The sequence below is a fragment of the Eschrichtius robustus genome, chromosome 18, assembly GCF_028021215.1.
Source record: "Eschrichtius robustus isolate mEscRob2 chromosome 18, mEscRob2.pri, whole genome shotgun sequence".
Lineage (NCBI taxonomy): Eukaryota > Metazoa > Chordata > Mammalia > Artiodactyla > Eschrichtiidae > Eschrichtius > Eschrichtius robustus.
This window is the reverse complement of record NC_090841.1, coordinates 21,222,787-21,240,588: the sequence shown is the minus strand read 5'-3', so window position 1 is coordinate 21,240,588 and position 17,802 is coordinate 21,222,787. Positions and strand designations below refer to the sequence as shown.

General features: G+C 45.5%; 1 protein-coding gene across 2 annotated transcripts in view; it reads left to right on the top strand.

The window, feature by feature from the left end:
- Positions 1-5,235: 5,235 nt before the first annotated feature.
- The window catches only part of LRCH1 (leucine rich repeats and calponin homology domain containing 1), a 187,499-nt gene continuing 174,932 nt past the window's right edge, over positions 5,236-17,802 (top strand). The window contains exon 1 of one of the 2 annotated variants that reach the window (XM_068526634.1): positions 5,236-5,762. In XM_068526634.1, the coding sequence (XP_068382735.1) occupies positions 5,465-5,762 (298 nt within the window). In that variant the 5' untranslated portion in view covers positions 5,236-5,464. The remainder of the gene's footprint in view (positions 5,763-17,802) is intronic. The other variant, XM_068526633.1, reaches the window with a different exon arrangement.

Genomic DNA, 17,802 nt, shown 5'->3' with positions numbered 1-17,802 from the left:
GCTTCCCTGGTGGCGCAGTGGTTGAGAATTTGCCTGCCAATGCAGGGGACACGGGTTCGAGCCCTGGTCTGGGAAGATCCCACATGCCGCGGAGTGACTAGGCCCCGTGAGCCACAATTACTGAGCCTGCGCGTCTGGAGCCTGTGCTCCCAACAAGAGAGGCCGCAATAGTGAGAGGCCCGTGCACCGCGATGAAGAATGGCCCCCGCTTGCCGCAACTAGAGAAAGCCCTCGCACAGAAACGAAGACCCAACACAGCCATAAATAAATAAATAAATAAAATTTAAAAAAAGGCAGGCAATATTTTCTTTTCAGACTTACGATAAATTCTGGAATGAGAATGCTTAGAAAACAGATAGGGGTGGCGACCCAAAAAAACCCTACACTCTCACAAAGATACTAGGCTTTACATTAAATTACAGTTGGTGTGAGCACAGCTTGAAGGCAGGTAGCTGGAGTTCAGTACGACTAACTCTCTTTTAAGAAAACCAAGAATCTAAGCAAGTGGTTCGTAGGCTTTTTGATTTCACAGATAAGTAACATTTAAAAAAAACTTCTTTGGAAGCTGACTCTAGCAGCCTACTTTTTTTTTTTTTTCCAAATAAGGATAGACTAATTTGGCTAGAATTTATTATTACCATTGTTTAATTGTTTTTCTACTAGAAAAAAAATAGGAAAGCACAGTCTCACATTTACATACATAGTCCAACATTTATGTACAATTCTTAAAATTGAATGCGTTCAGCTTTAATGAAAAACTTGGGATATTGTTCTAATCTTTCCATTTTGCCAGGTTTGGTTTGTCAGATTAGTGTTTTGGAATGCTAGAAAAAAATCTAAACATGCCCAAGATAGTATTATTGACTATCTTCAGAGAAATTCACATTGGTGTTATTAGTTGCCTTACAATATACAAATAACTCAGACAACGTTATTTATTGAATCTTCTAGGAAAAAAAGGACTGCACTCTGCATCTGATGTACTTAAAAGCTAATGAATACAAACTACGTACCCTGATCATTTACAGATACATATTTACTGATAAATATTTACAGATACAGTACAAAGAGAAAACTTTAGTACTGAGAGAGTGTGGAGAGAGTAAAAAGGGCGGTGTTAATCGGGGAATATTCTTGCTCCTTTTTTAGAAAAGAGGAAACAAAAGCTGAGAGGTTGGAATATATCAAGGTAAAAGATGTAAATAAGCCCTGATTCTTCCTGCCTTTGGGGTCAAATGCGTGTTGTTAATTGCCTATGGTTTTGGAGTGCTTTTGCTTAAATTTTCAGGAGAGTTGGTAGACGTACTTATCTACCCTGTGGCTGGAGAGGGCAGTCAGGACCATGAAAGACACACTTGCCTCAGCATATATCCAGAGAAAACTCCAATTCAAAAAGATACACACACCCCAAAGTTCATAGCAGCACTATTTACAATAGCCAAGACACGCAAGCAACCTAAGTGTTCATCGACAGATGAATGGATAAAGATGATGTGGTATATATATACAATGGAATATTACTCAGCCATAAAAAAGAATGAAATAATGCCATTTGCAGCAACATGGATGGATCTAGAGATTATCATATTAAGTGAAGTAAGTCAGACAGAGGAAGACAAATATCACATGATATCACTTATAGGTGGAATCTAAAAAAATGATACAAATGAACTTATGTACAAAACAGAAATAGACTCACAGACATAAAAAACAAACTTATGGTTACCAAAGGGGAAAGTGGGGGGTCGGGGGGAGGGATAAATTAGGAGTTTGGAATTAACATATACACACTACTATCTACAAGGACCTACTGTATAGCACAGGGAACTATATTCAATATCTTGTAATAACCTACAATGGAAAAGAATCTGAAAAAGAATATATATATGTATATATATACACATATATATATAAAACTGAATCACTTTGCTGTACATCTGAAACTAGCACAACATTGTAAATCTAACTATACTTCAATTAAAAAAAAAAAAGACACACCTGGCTGGCCATGCCCACTTCTTGAGCAAATGTTTTGATCACTCTACAAAAGATAATTCCCAGTGATTTTCTGAGAAGGTGATATGGGCTGAATAGCCCTGCTCAAATCTATATGCTATTCTTAATAAGTTTGATTCTTATAAGCTTGTCCACAACTCCATTTTCAGGTGAGAATAAAAGAGCTGGGTCTTAAATGTGGAAGGCTCTAAATGACCTGATATGTTTTCTGAGCACAAGAATTAAAAAAAGATAGGTTCTAAAATTTTTTGATTTATTGATGAAACTGATCAATTTTCTCCTAATAGCCAATATTTTAGGCAGGAAATATTTCCATTTCCCCCATTTTCTCAATCATTTGAATTCTGTTAACTTTGAATGATTGGAAGGTACTAAAGACAAAGCATGGAAAGAATCTGCTGCCATCATCCAAATAATTTGTAAAAGATTATTTGTGGACCATCCAAAAATGAGGCTATATAGGAAAATAAGGGGGAATAAAGACTAAAATATGGTAAATTAAATATATTAATCAGAACCCTTTGCTGCATTGACAGAAAACCAAATAAAATTGACTTAGGCAAACAGCAGAATGTATTATCAATACACTACTAGCTATCTCATAGCAATTAAAGATGTGAATTAGGAACAGTCAGAATCTAGGGTTTGAACACAATCTGGATCCTCTGATCCTCTGGGTGTTCTGTCATTTGGTCAGAAGGCCACTTCTGGAATAACCAAGATGGTTAGCTGGGTTGATGTAATAACACAGCTGTTATCAGAGGACTATGTGTAGGGTGTGGGGAGATTGAAACAGGAAGAGGGTTCTGTTTTCAGAAGAAATAAAAAGGGTATTGAACAAAGCAGAAATGTGCACCTTCTTAAAAAAATAGTGAAGAAACAAGCCAGCAAGAGAAAATGGCTTGTCAAGTTTCTTGGATATTTATGAATAACCAAGATCAGTTTCAAGGGTAAAGTACTCTCCCCCATTTGAAGGAAAAATTCCTTCATTCAAGGACATCGTTTGTAAGATGTATCAACAAATGGCAGCCTGTAAAACACCTGGTCTATTGTGCAATGCTTAATTACTAATCTTCATTGTGCACTCATTATATGCAAAGTACTCTTTTGGATTCTGGGATATGGGGAAGAAGTTGCAAAGATGAATAAGTCCCTCCCTCAAGGAGTTTACATTTTAGTAATCTGGAGAAGATAAAGCAAGCTATAATAACGAGGTCTACCTAACATAAGAACAGATTACTACAAAGCAAATCCTGAACTTATATCCCACCTTTTCCTCTAAAAAAGAGTTTGTGGTCCTAAAAAAATTATGCTCTATATGATGCAACGCCACAATTCACGGTCTGAACTACATTTGCAGTCGCCAGAAGATGTCCTCAACCACACCCTGCATACTGATTACACAGACTGCTACCTGGTTTTAGCTGAAGACTTTCAAATGAAATTTTTTTCTGTGTCTCTCTGTTTCTCACTGGCTTTTTGGGAAAAGACCAGTGAGGAAAGGGGATGGTAGGTTATTTTTTATAAGTACACTTTCACTTTCATCATCATCATTATTATCATTTTCAAGCCTGGCTTTTAAAAGTCTGGGAGGCAGAGGAGAAAAAGTTGATGACAGAAGAGGTTTTCGGGGAGGCTACCAGCAGGTGGCGCTTGTCTCCTCCTCCGAGGTTACAATGCTGGACTCAACCTAGAATCCTGTAGGACTCAAGGGCTGCGTACTACGCACGCAGTCAATGCAAATGACATAGATCACGCGGTACTTTAGATCCAGCCTGGTGCTCAGGCCACCACCTTTCTGCATCACCACTTAAAAAACCGCCTCCTCCAAAGAATATACAAATCAATTTTCACTGCAAAGTAAAGGAGCTGTTACAGTGGAGGATTACTGGACTGAATGTCAATATTATGACATAGTATGAGTGTGTTTCATGTTTGGTAATTGCAATCATTGTTGCTTTTGTTGTGGTCATCCATGTACAATGCTTGGTGTCAGTCTATTTATCTCTTGTAAAAATAAAATACAGTGTGTGTGTGTGAAAAAAAAAAAACAAAAAAAAAAAACCGCCTCCTCTACTCCAAGGGTTGAATTATTTTCGTACTGACCCGCATCCTCACTTCCCCTAGCTAAGTTGCTCACAGGGACGCTGCTCAAGCCTTGGGTATAGAGCAAAAATAAAGGCCCTAGAGAGTTGGAGCCAAAACTTCGGAAAGGAGTGGGACTTTATTAATCTTCCAGCTGGTCTGCTCTTATGGTGTCAGATGTTCTGTCTCCCCTGATGTGCCAGCGTTGGTCTGGGCAGAATATGAATTCGCTTGCAGGCGGACACATCAGCTCCCATGCCCCACAGCGGCTAGAAGAAGCGCACGAGGATACCTTGACGGCACCTGTGCGCAGGCTCCAACTGTGATTGAGTTATTGGCTAGTTGGGGTCACTGACTTTCTGACCTTTCCAGCCCCACCCAGTTCTGGGCTCAGACAGCCACAGCCAGGCCCTCTTCCTCATAGGACAACGGGTTCTGTCCACCATAAAAACGACCTGCATTTTGAAAACTCCTTCCTTTCTGTGTCTGTAGTTTTTTGCCGTCGCTCAGAAAACCCTCTGCCTTACTCCTATTTGTTTGCAGCGAGGTGCGGCCCGGGAGGGCGTTTACAGGAAGGAGGGCAACCCTAGAGTCTGAAGGCTCTACTTTCAAACCCAGCTCCGCCTCTGACTGCAAGGGTGAACTCAGACGAGTTTCTTAACTTCCTCTGTGGCCTGGGGGAAACAGTTTTTCCGCTCACGGGGTCTCTGGATTAATGAGATAACGAATGCAGACCACCTGGACCAGCGACTGGCTCGTCGTAGGTGCCCAAATGCCAGGGGTCGTCTGTTGGCCTGACCCCACAGTGAAAAACTGCCTTTCGGGGAACTCTGGGTCAAAGAACCAGAATAATTTGCAAAATTGAGATAACCTCTCACCTCCCCGTGATCTCACGGCGTCCAGCCCCCCACGTCCCCGGATAGCCGGGCCGAGCGCGGGGAAGCAGCAGGGCCAGCGCGGCGGGCGGCGGAGGAAGACGCGGGGCTGGACAGACGGCTCTCGGGTAGGAGGAGGAGAGAGCAGGCGGCGGAGGAGGGGAGAGCAAGCGGCGGAGGAGGGGAGAGCCGCCTAGAGGAGGGAGCAGAGGCGGGAAGAGACACATGCGCGCTGCCTGCCGCCGCCGCCGCCGCAGTCCTTAGCTTGCCAGGGACAGGAAAGCTTCGAGACCGAGCTGCCACTGCCGCCTCCGCTTCTGCCCCCCCACCCCCATTCCGCGCGCCTCCCACACCCTCTTCCCCTTCTCCCAGCATCTCTCGGTGGAGCACTGCAGGGACTCGGCCCGGGCTGCCGTCTCCCCGACCCGGGGGAAAGCTGTGACCCCCCCCGCAGGAGCGGCGGGGCGGGGTGGGGGGCCCGGGAGAAGATGGCGACGCCGGGAAGCGAACCCCAACCTTTCGTCCCTACCCTGTCAGTGGCTACTCTGCATCCCCATCATCATCCTCCCCCCCACCACCAGCACCACGGAGGAGCCGGAGCCAGCGGCGGGGCCGGAGGAGGCGGCGGCGGCGGCGGGGGCTTCAACCTGCCCTTGAACCGGGGGCTGGAGCGCGCGCTGGAGGAAGCGGCCAACTCCGGGGGCTTGAACCTCAGTGCTAGGAAACTGAAGGAATTTCCCAGGACGGCGGCCCCCGCGCACGACCTCTCGGACACGGTGCAGGCAGGTGAGAGAGGGCCGAGGGCGGGCGGTGGGCGTGGGTGGCTGTCTGGCTGGCTGTCGTCCCTTCCCCGACGCGGTGGCCAGTCTGAGATTTGGCCTTGCCGAGGAACCAGCGGCCCGTGCTCTCCCGAGGAAGGGACCCGCGTGGGCGCTGCGGCGCCGGGAGAGCCGGGCTGCTCCGGGCCGCTCGGCCCGCTAGCGTGTGTGAGCGCGTGGGTCTCCGGCTCCCCATCCGCGGCGGCCGTGTGGGGGAAGTGGCCGCCGGGCTGGGGCTTGCGGGCGCGCCCGGTGCGCGCAGTGGAAGTGGGAGGTTTCAGGCGGCCGCGGCCGCTTTCTGGGCCCCGCGTAGGGGCTGGGAACCCGGCCGCGGTGTCTGCGCCTCCGCTTTGCGTCGAGGCGTCGCCCGTCCTGGTGGGGAAACCCAGACAAAGGTGGCGCGCCCTCCGCCGACCCGAGGGCATCGGCGCGGTGCCGCGAGGCCCCCGCGGCGACATCACTGAGCGCTCCGGCAACTTGGTGCCGACTGCGAGGAGGTGCCGAGGCTTCTCCTTCCTGCGCCTGTGCGAGGAAGGAGCGGCCGCCGAATCGCAGCGAAACCGAATCGCCGCCACTTTGCTGGGTGGTCGGCTCCCCGGTTCTTTGCCTCTAGCTAACCGCCCACGCGGTTTGGTTCCTGCCACCGAGGCTACCTAGCTTTCAGTAACCCGATCTTTGCGGGGGCCCTGGAAGAGACGGCATGGCATATTAAAAAAAAAAAAAAGAAAGTAATTAAAGTGAGCCGGTTTTCCTTCGTGAGCCCGACAAGTTGCAACTCGCGCCAGTGAGCATACAGCGTTTTCAAGTTATGTCATGTGTTGACATATTTCTGAGAGGTCTGCTTTCTCTTTGGTAGTTGGAGTTACTGGAGTGGGATCTATAAACAGGAAGGAGGCTGATGGAATGCGATTCAGGCCTTGGGATCCCTACAGAACTGACTCGGTTCCCGACCGTCCGGTTTCAGCTCCTTGGGGGAGGGTTTGTATCTTGGCAAGCGCCCAGCATTTCCCAGAGCAGTGGGTGCCCCGATTTGGAACCACCGCCCAGACCTCGTGGCTGTCATCACATCAAGGGCCGAGTGTCAGACCCCTAGGATCCTGGACGGCTTGACTGTCAGCTGCAGATCTCCCAGTTTCCTCTCCTGCGGGAAGAAGGGTTCGGGGGAGGGGGCAGCCTTTTGGAGCTTGGTTTCTAGTGCTCCCCTCCTTTAATTCAATAAACTTTTATTGAGTCCTAACTAATATTTAGATAGAGTTCTGAGTTCACTGGAGGCAAAAAGGGCTCTTAAGGGTCATTAAACTTTGTAATTTGGATTCAGGGATAGTCAGGAATGGGCATAAAGGAGGCAGTTTCCAGAGTCGAGCTGTCAACAGCTGGGGAGTCTCTTGATAGGACTTCTTAGTTGCATTTTCTCAAGTGGAAGTTATTCCAAGAATTGCCTGAATCATTAACTTAAAAAAAAAAATCCGTTGTTAAGTTCGACTTCCCTTTTGCTATAGAGTGTACAGTGAGCTGTGGAAGGATTGGATATGACTGCAGAAAATGAAGCTGGCATGACCAATAATAATATATGTGTCTGTCGTTCAGGATGGAGGCATTGAAAGTTGTTCTTCTAATTCAGTTAGGCTGACGTTTATTTCAAGATGGGTGAACTGCTCTGTTGGCATTTCTTTGAGAAGACCCGCGCTTTTTAAAAATAATTAATTTTTTTGGGCTGCGTTGGGTCTTCGTTGCTGCCTGGGCTTTCTCTAGTTGCGGTGAGGGGGGGCTACTCTTCGTTGTGGTGCACGGGCTTCTCATTGTGGTGGCTTCTCTTGTTGCAGAGCATGGGCTCTAGGGCCCGTGGGCTTCAGTAGTTGTGGCTCAGGGGCTTAGTTGCTCTGACTTCTCTTGTTGCAGAGCACGGGCTCTAGGGCCCGCGGGCTTCAGTAGTTGTGGCTCAGGGGCTTAGTTGCTCCAGGGTATGTGGGATCTTCCCTGACCAGGGCTCGAACCTGTGTCCCCTGCATTGGCAGGTGGATTCACAACCACTGCGCCACCAGAGAAGCCCAAGACCTGTGCTTTTAAAAGCAGAGACCATCTCTTTCAGTGAAGGCCTTACCATGTGAGGCATGGCAATGCTTAAAAATATTCTGTTCTCTCTTGCTTGCTTGTGGCGAGCTGTGGTTGTGAGTTCTGCAGGTTTTACAATTATGAACCTCACTTGCGCGTGTTTGATGCTCAGAAAATTCTAACTAGTTAAAACTTGGAGGCTTAACTCGCCGTCAAAAAAGGCAGTGTTCTGTATCTCAGTTGTATCATCGTTAATATACTGGTTTTGATATTGTACTGTAATTTTGCAAGATGTTCCCATGGGGGAAACTGGGTAAAGGGTACATGGGCTCTCTCTGTATCATTTCTTACAAGTGTATGTCAGTCCACAGTTATCTCAAAATAAACAGTTTAATTAAAAAAAAAAAGAAGGCAGTGTTAATTATGGGAGGGGGAGTGTCACCGAAGTTTGTAGAAAGTTAGGAAAACCTTATAAAGATAAAGAGAATTCAATGTAGACAGCTATTTTACATGAAATTTCAGTACCTGAATGTGTTAAAGAGTTGCTTTTGCAAACACATTTTTGCCTCAGGTCAAAACTGGGTGTAAACCAAATGTATTCTGCCCTTTGTTCTATTTACCGAGCACTGTTCCTTATTTGGAAGAGCAAAACTCAAAATAAAGCAAGAGTTAAAATTACCTCCATTTGCACAGTGTTGACATTTCCTGCATATAAAGAGTTCTAGTAGAGTGGAGTGTATGAACAGTAACATATACAATAAAGACAGTGGTTTCTCTGGGGTTAAAATTTAGTTTACAGAATATCTCTTAAGATCAGAAGGACATATGAAGATCCTTAAAGACCTAAGATGTAAAGTGGACTTTTTCATAAATTTTGGAAGACAGCGAGTGACATAGAAAGCTTTCTCTCACTGTTCAGTTGTATAATACAGACCATTTGGTTTATGCCTTGTAAAAGTAACTCTTCTGGAAGCCACCTAAGCAGAACTGCACTCTTGGGCAATGTAGCTTATCTGGACAGGAGTTGTGAAAACCCAGATGCAAACACAAAAATATAGAGGCCCTGGGCTGCTCAGTAGATGTTTAAGCTCTGTCAATCAAGTGCATACATATTTTTCATAGGAAAAAAGCTCTCAGGCTCTCCCCCTCCCTTTGAGCCTATCGATTTACTCATATTTGAGTGAAAATAGTTTGGTTGTGTCAGGGTCTAGTCTTTTTGCAGGTGAGAAGGGGAAAGAAAGGCTGATTCACGCAGGTGTGGTGGCACAGGTGATACTGGCTGAATGGGAGAAACCTGAACAAAAGAGCCACGATAAGCACTGGGTGTGTGCCCTGTATTATCCTGCCCGGTCCTCGCTAGAAGCTCTTCAGATCCTCGTGTACAGCTGGGGAGAGTTGAGTAATAGATGCTGAAGATCAGAGCCCTACTTAATAGCCCTACTTAAATGGTGAATCAGGGATTGAACCCTGATGGTTTCACTCTAGTGTATATGTTCTTTTTTTTTTCTGCGTTGGGTCTTTGTTGCTGTGCGGAGGCCTTCTCTAGTTGCAGCGAGCGGGGGCTACTGTTCGTTGCGGTGCGCGGGCTTCTCATTGCGGTGGCTTCTTTTGTTGCGGAGCACGGGCTCTAGGCGCGCGGGCTTCAGTAGTTGCAGCACGTGGGCTCAGTAGTTGTGGCTCGCGAGCTCTAGAGCGCAGGCTCAGTAGTTGTGGCGCACGGGCTTAGTTGCTCCGCGGCATGTGGGATCTTCCCGGACCAGGGCTCAAACCCGTGTCCCCTGCGTTGGCAGGCGGATTCTTAACCACTGCACCACCAGGGAAGTCCCTAGTGTATATGTTCTTGACCATATTCTTGTTAAGCAGGGAAGGGGTGGAGAGGAGCAGAATCTGGGAGGGTATCTGGAGATTCATTCAACCAACATTCATTCTGCAAGTACCCACCAAGCACTGCTAAGTGCTAGGCACTGTTCTAAGCACTAGGGTTACAGCAGGGACCAACAGAGAATCCCTGTATCCCTTCTGATGGAGTTTTCATTCTAGTTGGAGGTGGGTGAGGAGATAAATGAAGAAGTAGATTTTGCAGGTTGAGTAGGGAGAATTTTACTTCTAATATCTTTGTTTAGAAGTATACGTGCTGCTTCGTATTAAAGATGACTTATAGCAGCTGGTAACAACAGCGGCACAAACGATGACTAGTAATAAATATCAACTGAAGCAGAAAATCTGCCCGATAAAAAGAAGTACACAGATATGTGCATCAGGAAAGCAAACTTTTTTTTTCTAGTGCTGATTTTTTTTTTTTTTGCTGCGTTTGGTCTTTGTTGCTGCGCGCAGGCTTTCTCTAATTGCAGCGAGCGGGGGCTACTCTTCGTTGTGTTGCGCGGGCTTCTCATTGCAGTGGCTTCTCTTGTTGCGGAGCACGGGCTCTAGGTGCATGGGCTTCAGTAGTTGTGCCACGTGGGCTCAGTAGTTGTGTCTCTCGGGCTCTAGAGCGCAGGCTCAGTAGTTTGTGGCGCACAGGCTTAGTTGCTCCGTGGCATGTGGGATCTTCCAGGACCAGGGCTCGAACCCATGTCCCTTGCATTGGCAGGCGGATTCTTAACCACTGCGCCACCAGGGAAGTCCCTAGTGCTGATATTTTAAATAGTGTCATTTTGGGCTAAGGAAGTTCCAAACGGTGTTTGTATGACAAATAAAGCAGATTGAAAAGAGGAGTAAGAAAAGAAAGCGTCTGTCTCAGGCTGATTGCAGGAGGTCCTGAAAAATAAAAAGGAAGCTCTTGGATTTGATGTGCAGAACAGTTGTTGAAAGTTGGTCTCATTAAGGAGAGGGAGGGGTGTGTCATTGCCAATATCGTTTTGGGGTGGCTTGAAGCAGAAGAGTCTATATGGGAAATGAAGGGCTTCCCCAGCGCGGGGGACACATACTCATCGAGGTCCTGTATGTGCCAGTGCAGGTGCTGGAGGAGGTGCAAAGTGTAAGACACGACAGGAGCGCCACGACAGGTCCAGGAAGCCACGGGACTCTCAAGGCAGGTCAAGGTGAGATGCCAATAGCGTAGATAGACATTGCAAAATTCAGGAACTAAAAGGCCATTTCAGTTAAATGGGTTAGGAAAGACTCATAGCAGAGGTGGGATTTGGGTCAGGTTTTGTAGGATGGCTAGGTTTCGGATGGAAGTGCACGTGCACATTCTGTAGTGGGAAAGATGGTTTGAACGTGTGGAGTGAGAACCTGACAGCCTAAGACTTGCTGAGAATAAAACAGTAAGAGAGGGCATTCAGGCCTGTGCCTCTGGTCACATTCTCCCACCCCACTGTCACCATGTAATGAGGTAACAGCACAGGGCTCTTAGGACCCTTTGAGGATGCTGGGAATGGCTGAGGCCTGGGATATGTCAGCCTGTGGGACTAATGCCCTAGTCTGTCTGAGATACCTCTCTCCAGTGTCTACAGAAGCAAAGAATCTGCTCTGAGATTTGTGGGCAGGCTTATCTGCTGAAGCCTGACTTTCCCCCGCCCCACTCCCATCCTGTAGCAACCGAATCCTTGGGATATTAGCAGCCTTTAGTCATTGGGATGCACCCAGGACTTGGTGATATCTATTTGGTTTCAAAAACCATTCCATTTTGGTCATAAAGATTTTTCATTACAAATGTAATGAAACTTGAAATCACATGTGTTTTCGTAGAACGTGTGTTCTTTTATAGTTATATCTTGTTTCAAATTATGTTTCTGCTATTGAATTAAATTTATTAGTCATTGCTGTAATGATTGTTTATTGTGGTAGTCATTATTTAAATGGCTATATTAATGACATATATTCTGAATACTTTATTCATAAACAATGAGTCACATCCTTTTCCTTCCTATTATTATTTTTTTCTTGTTGATCAGTTTCCATGCAGAGGACTTCTAATAGTAAAAGCTGTTAGAACTACTAAGACTCCATGTATATGGTGTCTCTGAACCATATCCAGATGTGCTCTTCCATGTTTCTGTTTGTGGCGGAAACAATCTCCACAAACATACCTCTATTCTCATTGCTTGCATTATGGGCTGCTTTTTATTGAAAAGGCAGGAGCATACTAATCATGTTTCTAGAATAACAGCGTACAACCATAGGCAACGAAACCTCTGGGGATTTTTGACCTGTGCCAGTTTATAAGGTCAGCCTAAGGTTTGACCTTCATCATTGAAAGGATTCTACCGGATTGTTTGTCAGTCACTGCGACATCTTATTTGATTTTTGGTGAGTGTATGTTATTAGGCAAAAATTCGGCACACCCCACTATTTAAAATTTTTAACTTCGATTGTTGACTAAGTTTTTTTTTTTTTGAGTTTTGTTGCAAACTTAAATTTTTCATGCCGTGGTTTAGCAGTTCTTTGGTGTAAGCATTTAAAGGGTAGACACCTTTTGAAATCCATGTTGGTGTTGATCAGTGCAGAAGTTAATTTCCTTTTGCTCTTGCTGTCCTACTGGTGTGAACAAAGGCTTTTTCTCTCCTGTTACTCAACTTCATCATTACTTATTTAAGCATAAGTTGTTTCGTTCTTTTGTGTGTACTTTTCTGTTTTTCCCCTTTTCCATATCTATCTGTCTATCTACGTACCTACCTATATCTGTCTACCTATATCTATAGGTGTATCTATTTACCTATGTCTATAGGTATATTTATATACTTGTATTTATAGGTATATATCTATATCTATATAAATTTATGTAGGTGTGTGACTTGCTTAACCAAAAAAGAAAGCCCAATTATATTTGCGTATCTGATGCCTTTATTTATGTATAATTTATAGGAAGTCTAGAGGCATCTCTTATTGCTGCAGTTCTTTTGTTCCATGAAAGTTTTTTTTTTTGCACCAAAATTTTCATTTGCTCTATAAATTTCTATAGATAGAGATACAGGTATAAAGATGTTTTATCTTTAGGCTGGGCAGCATTTACTTTCTTTTCATCTCTTCCCAGAGTCATCTCCCCCCAGGTGCTGTATTGAGTATGCTTTTCCAGAGACTTGGCAATTTAAATGGCAGAAATGCTATGAACTCTATTTAAGGTGCTTATGGGGTCGTCAGTCAGACCACATGACTTGAACTTTTGTCTGTGCCTCGCAAAAACCTGTCTGTGATGCTGCTTTCCAGATTTGGTTTAGCGTTTTGGAAAATTAGACTTCTGCCTTAGAAAGACATCGGGGAAAACTGGCCTGGGCTTTGATCTGGTACTGCCGCCAAGATCACCATTTGTGAACTCTTTCAGTGACTGTGTCACTTGTTGGAATTAAGGTAATTTGGTGTTAATTGCAGTGTTTATTTCAAATATAAAATTATAATCTATCATAAAAGGCTAAAGGATGTAAGACCCAAAACCCAGCTATATTTACATACCTGACGCCTTTATTTATGTATAACTTATAGGAAGTCTAGAGGCCTCTGCTACCGCTGCTGTTTTTTGTGGCGTGGAAGTGTTTTTGCCCCAGAATTTTCAGCTGCTGTTATATTTCAGACAAATTTTTGTGTGTGTCGTGTGAATTGTTTAACGAAAAAAGAAAAAAAAGCAAGAAAGAAAAGAAAAAATAAGAAAAGTCAGGATTCCATGTAAGCCTTAGTTCAGGAAAACTAGGCCTGCCAATAAAGATGCAAACTTGAAGCATGTCTGTGTTTTCTTCATCTTAATTTCAGAGTTCAGTAGTATTGCTTCCATAAACTGTAGTAAGAAGTCATACATTTGGAAACCATCTGTTCCCACAGAGTAATTCAAAAATCGAGTGAGACTGTTTACATGAACAGAAAGTTGAGGAGCTGTGAGAATGTGGCTTCTCTTGCTTCTACTCCAGCAAGGCAGTAGGAGGGAAATGCCTTTATAGTTGGATTTCTGTGCACTCGTACTTTTTCCCATCCCTGTCCTCCTTCACTGGCCATAGAGGAAGAGTATAGGGGGGACAAAAAAAATCAGAGAACAACACTGTTTGATTTGCATCACAGAAACATTTTATTTTTTTGCTTGGTGAGACATTATTGCTCCTGTGTTAATATGATGTTGATATTGAGCCAGCTTGACTTATGGTACCTGGAACTTTTCCAGGATTTTTTTTTTAAATTTTTGCATTCATCTTCATTTTTTGTTGCTATATATAGAAATGATTATTTTATATAAATTTTATTTATTTATTTATTTTTGGTTGCATTGGGTCTTCGTTGCTGCGTTCGGGCTTTCTCTAGTTGTGGCGAGCGGGGGCTGCTCTTTGTTGCAGTGCGTGGGCTTGTCATTGCAGTGGCTTCTCTTATTGCGGAGCATGGGCTCTAGGCGCGCGGGCTTCAGTAGTTATGGTACGCAGGCTCAGTACTTGTGGCTCGCGGGCTCTAGAGTGCAGGCTCAGTAGTTGTGGCGCACGGGCTTCAGTAGTTATGGTACGTGGGCTCAGTACTTGTGGCTCACGGGATCTAGAGTGCGGGCTCAGTAGTTGTGGTGCACGGGCTTACTTGCTCCGTGGCATGTGGGATCTTCCCGGACCAGGGCTCGAACGCGTGTCTCCTGCATTGGCAGGCGATTCTTAACCACTGCGCCACCAGGGAAGTCCCTCCAAGATATTTTAAGTCACCAAGGTCAGGCTTTATAATTTTGGAATCTGCCTTGATACTCACTTTCTTCCTTTCGCTGTGTTTTCTCAGTCTCTTTGCTGGAGGGGCCCTAAGACTGTGTGACTTGAAGCAGAGCCGGGATCCCTCTGGCTCAGTGAGCCTTGAATTTCCCCTTCACTGTTCTCCCCAGATGGGCAGAGAGAGGCCCCATTTTAGTTTTCTTAATCTTCTGGCTTCTCCTGTGGCCTTGCTTTTGACAGCTGACCCCTGCAGCGCAGGCCATGGAGTTTTGCTACTCAGTGTATTTCCCTAACGTTCTTTCCTATTTTTTGATGTTGATGCCGTACAGTGTTACGAGTAGCATGAACACATCTGACCTGGTTCCGTCAGCTTGGCTCTGATTTGACGCACTTTAGCTCTGCGGGCAACAGTGACAATTTCAAAGATAGCATCACCGGCAGACTGCCTGACTTGGCCTTCCTTTTGATTGCCTTCGTTTTGCTTTTCCAGGTCATTTCCCTCACTTCACCCTCCTCCCTGCCCTGGAAGAGTCTCCTTAACCATGCTCCTATTTTATCCAGTCCCCAGCCTACTCCAGACACGGGCCTCCCTGCCGTCCCTTCCTTGCAGATCTGAGCACTGAATCAGGCATAGCTTTAAGGCACTTTTGCATTATTTCCTTATGGCATTTTTTGTTAATTATTGCCTTCCTCTTTGGTGCTTTCCCCAGGTTTCAGCTTTTTCCTCCTTCGCTGGCCTGTGAGGTCTAGCTAGGCAGGGGTTTTTCCTTATTTTCGTATGTGCCCTTCATGCCTGTCACAGAAAATGCTAGATTAACATCAGTGCACTGTTCTGTCTCCTCTTGCCTACTCACTGCCCTCTCTTAGTCCCTACACTCTCAAACCATCATCTTGGGTCTGCCACTATGCACAGTTTGCTGATCTGCTGCCTTTCTTTTCAGTGCTGACCTTATGTTTTTTCACATGACGTCTTCTCAGGATCACCCACCGTATTAGTTGGCTCGGGCCGCATAACAAGATACCACAGACTGGAGGGCTTAAACACCAGAAATTTATTTCCTCCCAGTTCTGGAGGCTGAGTCCAAAGTCAGGGTGTCAGCGGGGCTGGTTTCTCCAGAGGCGTCTCTCCTTTGCTTGTCAATGGCCAGCCTCCCTGTGTGTTCCCATGGCCCTTCCTCTGTGCCTGAGAATCCCTGGTGTCTCTTTGCGAGTCCAGATTTCCTCTTCTTATACAGACACCAGTCACACCGAATTAGGGCCCACCCGTAACCTACTCATTTAACCTGAAGTGCCACTTGAAAAGCCTAATCTCCAAATAAGTCACATTCTGAGGGACTGAGGGATAGGGCTTCTAGGCATGAATTTAGGGGGACACGATTCAGCCCAGCACACACTCCCTCTGGTGTTGCTGGTAGCTAGCTACTCTTCCTCCCCCATCCTGGATACAGTGACTTTGTGTTGTGCAAGTCTGCCCTCCCATGAGGCCCGAGCCAGGCCTGTCTTATTCACCACTCCATCCCCAGGACCCAGCACGGCGCCATGCTGATCCCGCCTGGGTGCGAGGTAGACCCTCAATAAATGTTATTGAGCACATTATGTGCTGTGAAAGGGGAAGGGGCCACATTCGTACTTAAAAATGGGTGACTCTGGCTAGTCTGGGCCCCCCTTCTCCCCACCATCTCTCACAAATATAGAACCTTCTTTTTGGTGGTTGGTGGGTCCCCAGAGTTATTCTTTCTCAACAGTACTAAAAAGAAAGATAAGATTGCTTTCTTCAACATTTGCAAGTGTTTGATAAGCCAGGTTACATCCGGAGGTAGAGTTATCCTGACTTCTGAAGGGGATGGGTGGAATTTTATTGTATCAAATATTGCTTGAAATTAACAAGTAAAGTGAAAATAAACAGTTTTTGAGTACCTATCGTGTATAGGAGCTGTGGATGATTAAAAAAATTAGAGACATAGTTCTACAGTACATACTTTGCAGAATTGCATAAGGATTAAAGAAATAACATGTTTGAAAGTACTATACATGTATAATATTCTCATTTACAAGTGTCTTTTCCAGATAAAGCCTTTCAGTCTGTCTTCCATCTTGTGTAGATTAGAGGTTAAACATCAGCTTTCTTGAGCCTCAAAGACCTGGGTCCAAATCTTGGCTTTGTCGATTATAAACTGTGTTACTGTGACCAGATAACAGTTTTCTGTAAACTGATGTCAGCTATAAAATGGGAACAATACGTACTCAGCTGAGTTGTGAGAACAATGATTATAACAACAATAGATAACATTGTCAAGTGCTCTCTGTGCCAGGCATTCTTCCAAGTGCTTTATATGTTAATATATATATTAAATATATGTAATATATACATTACCTCATTTAATTCTTGCTGAGTGTTCTGTTTTGTTAGCTAGGTTCCACTCAACCACCTGTATCTGGTTGAAATTCATCTGCCTCTGAAATCCCTTTCTTGACCATTGTAGCCTGAAGAGGGAGTTTAGATATCTAGGAACCACCCATTCACATCTCTCCCTCATTTAATAGCTGAGGACACTGCGGCTCAGAGAGCTTAAGCCACTTGTGCAAGGTCACACAGCAGGGCAGTGGGCAGCTCCCAGCAGAGGGCTGTTTCTGTGGAGCCAGGAGGCTACATTGGATGGACGGAAGACCTCCCTCCCTCCATAGACTTCTCAGGTCAGCCCCACCCAGACCAGCCACGAGGAAGGTCCCTAAAAGAAAAAATACTGTGAAACCTTTAATAACATGTGGTCCAAAGCTGGGGGAGAATAAGATAGAAAACTGAGAGTGGTTACAGATTAAATGTGTTAGTTCAGGGTTTTACTGCATGTGGTTTGGAGGACATGCATGGGCTCCGTGTAAATTGGCTCCCAAGTACTAAAAGACATGTTGGGAAGTCCCACCCAGACTCACAACCTGGAGGTCCACAGCCGCCTATCATAGCAAGGGTTTTCTTGGCACTTGGAATACATTTTCCTGTGGAAATACAGTAGTAAGTGGTGGTTTGGTTCCCCCGCCAACCCTCTATTTAACCCTAGCAGAGGTGGGCCTGTGTGTTGATGGTGTTTCTTTGGAAAAATGTAAGCTCCGTTCTGACAAGGAATTCTGAATCTGGAGATCGTGGCATCAGGATGTGAAACTCCTGCCTCTTGAGGATAACCCTCTCCCCTGCGGCCATTCTTACCCGATGTCAGAAAGTTCCCTTCCCTTCTAGGCCCCTTGGTCAGTGGGCCCAGCAGACTGGGTGTCCCTTCCCCCTGGTGTGGGGAGCAAGGCTTGGCAGAAGTTGGGGGTCAGCTCTGGGACTCAGTGAGGCCTCAGGCCTAAGAGGAG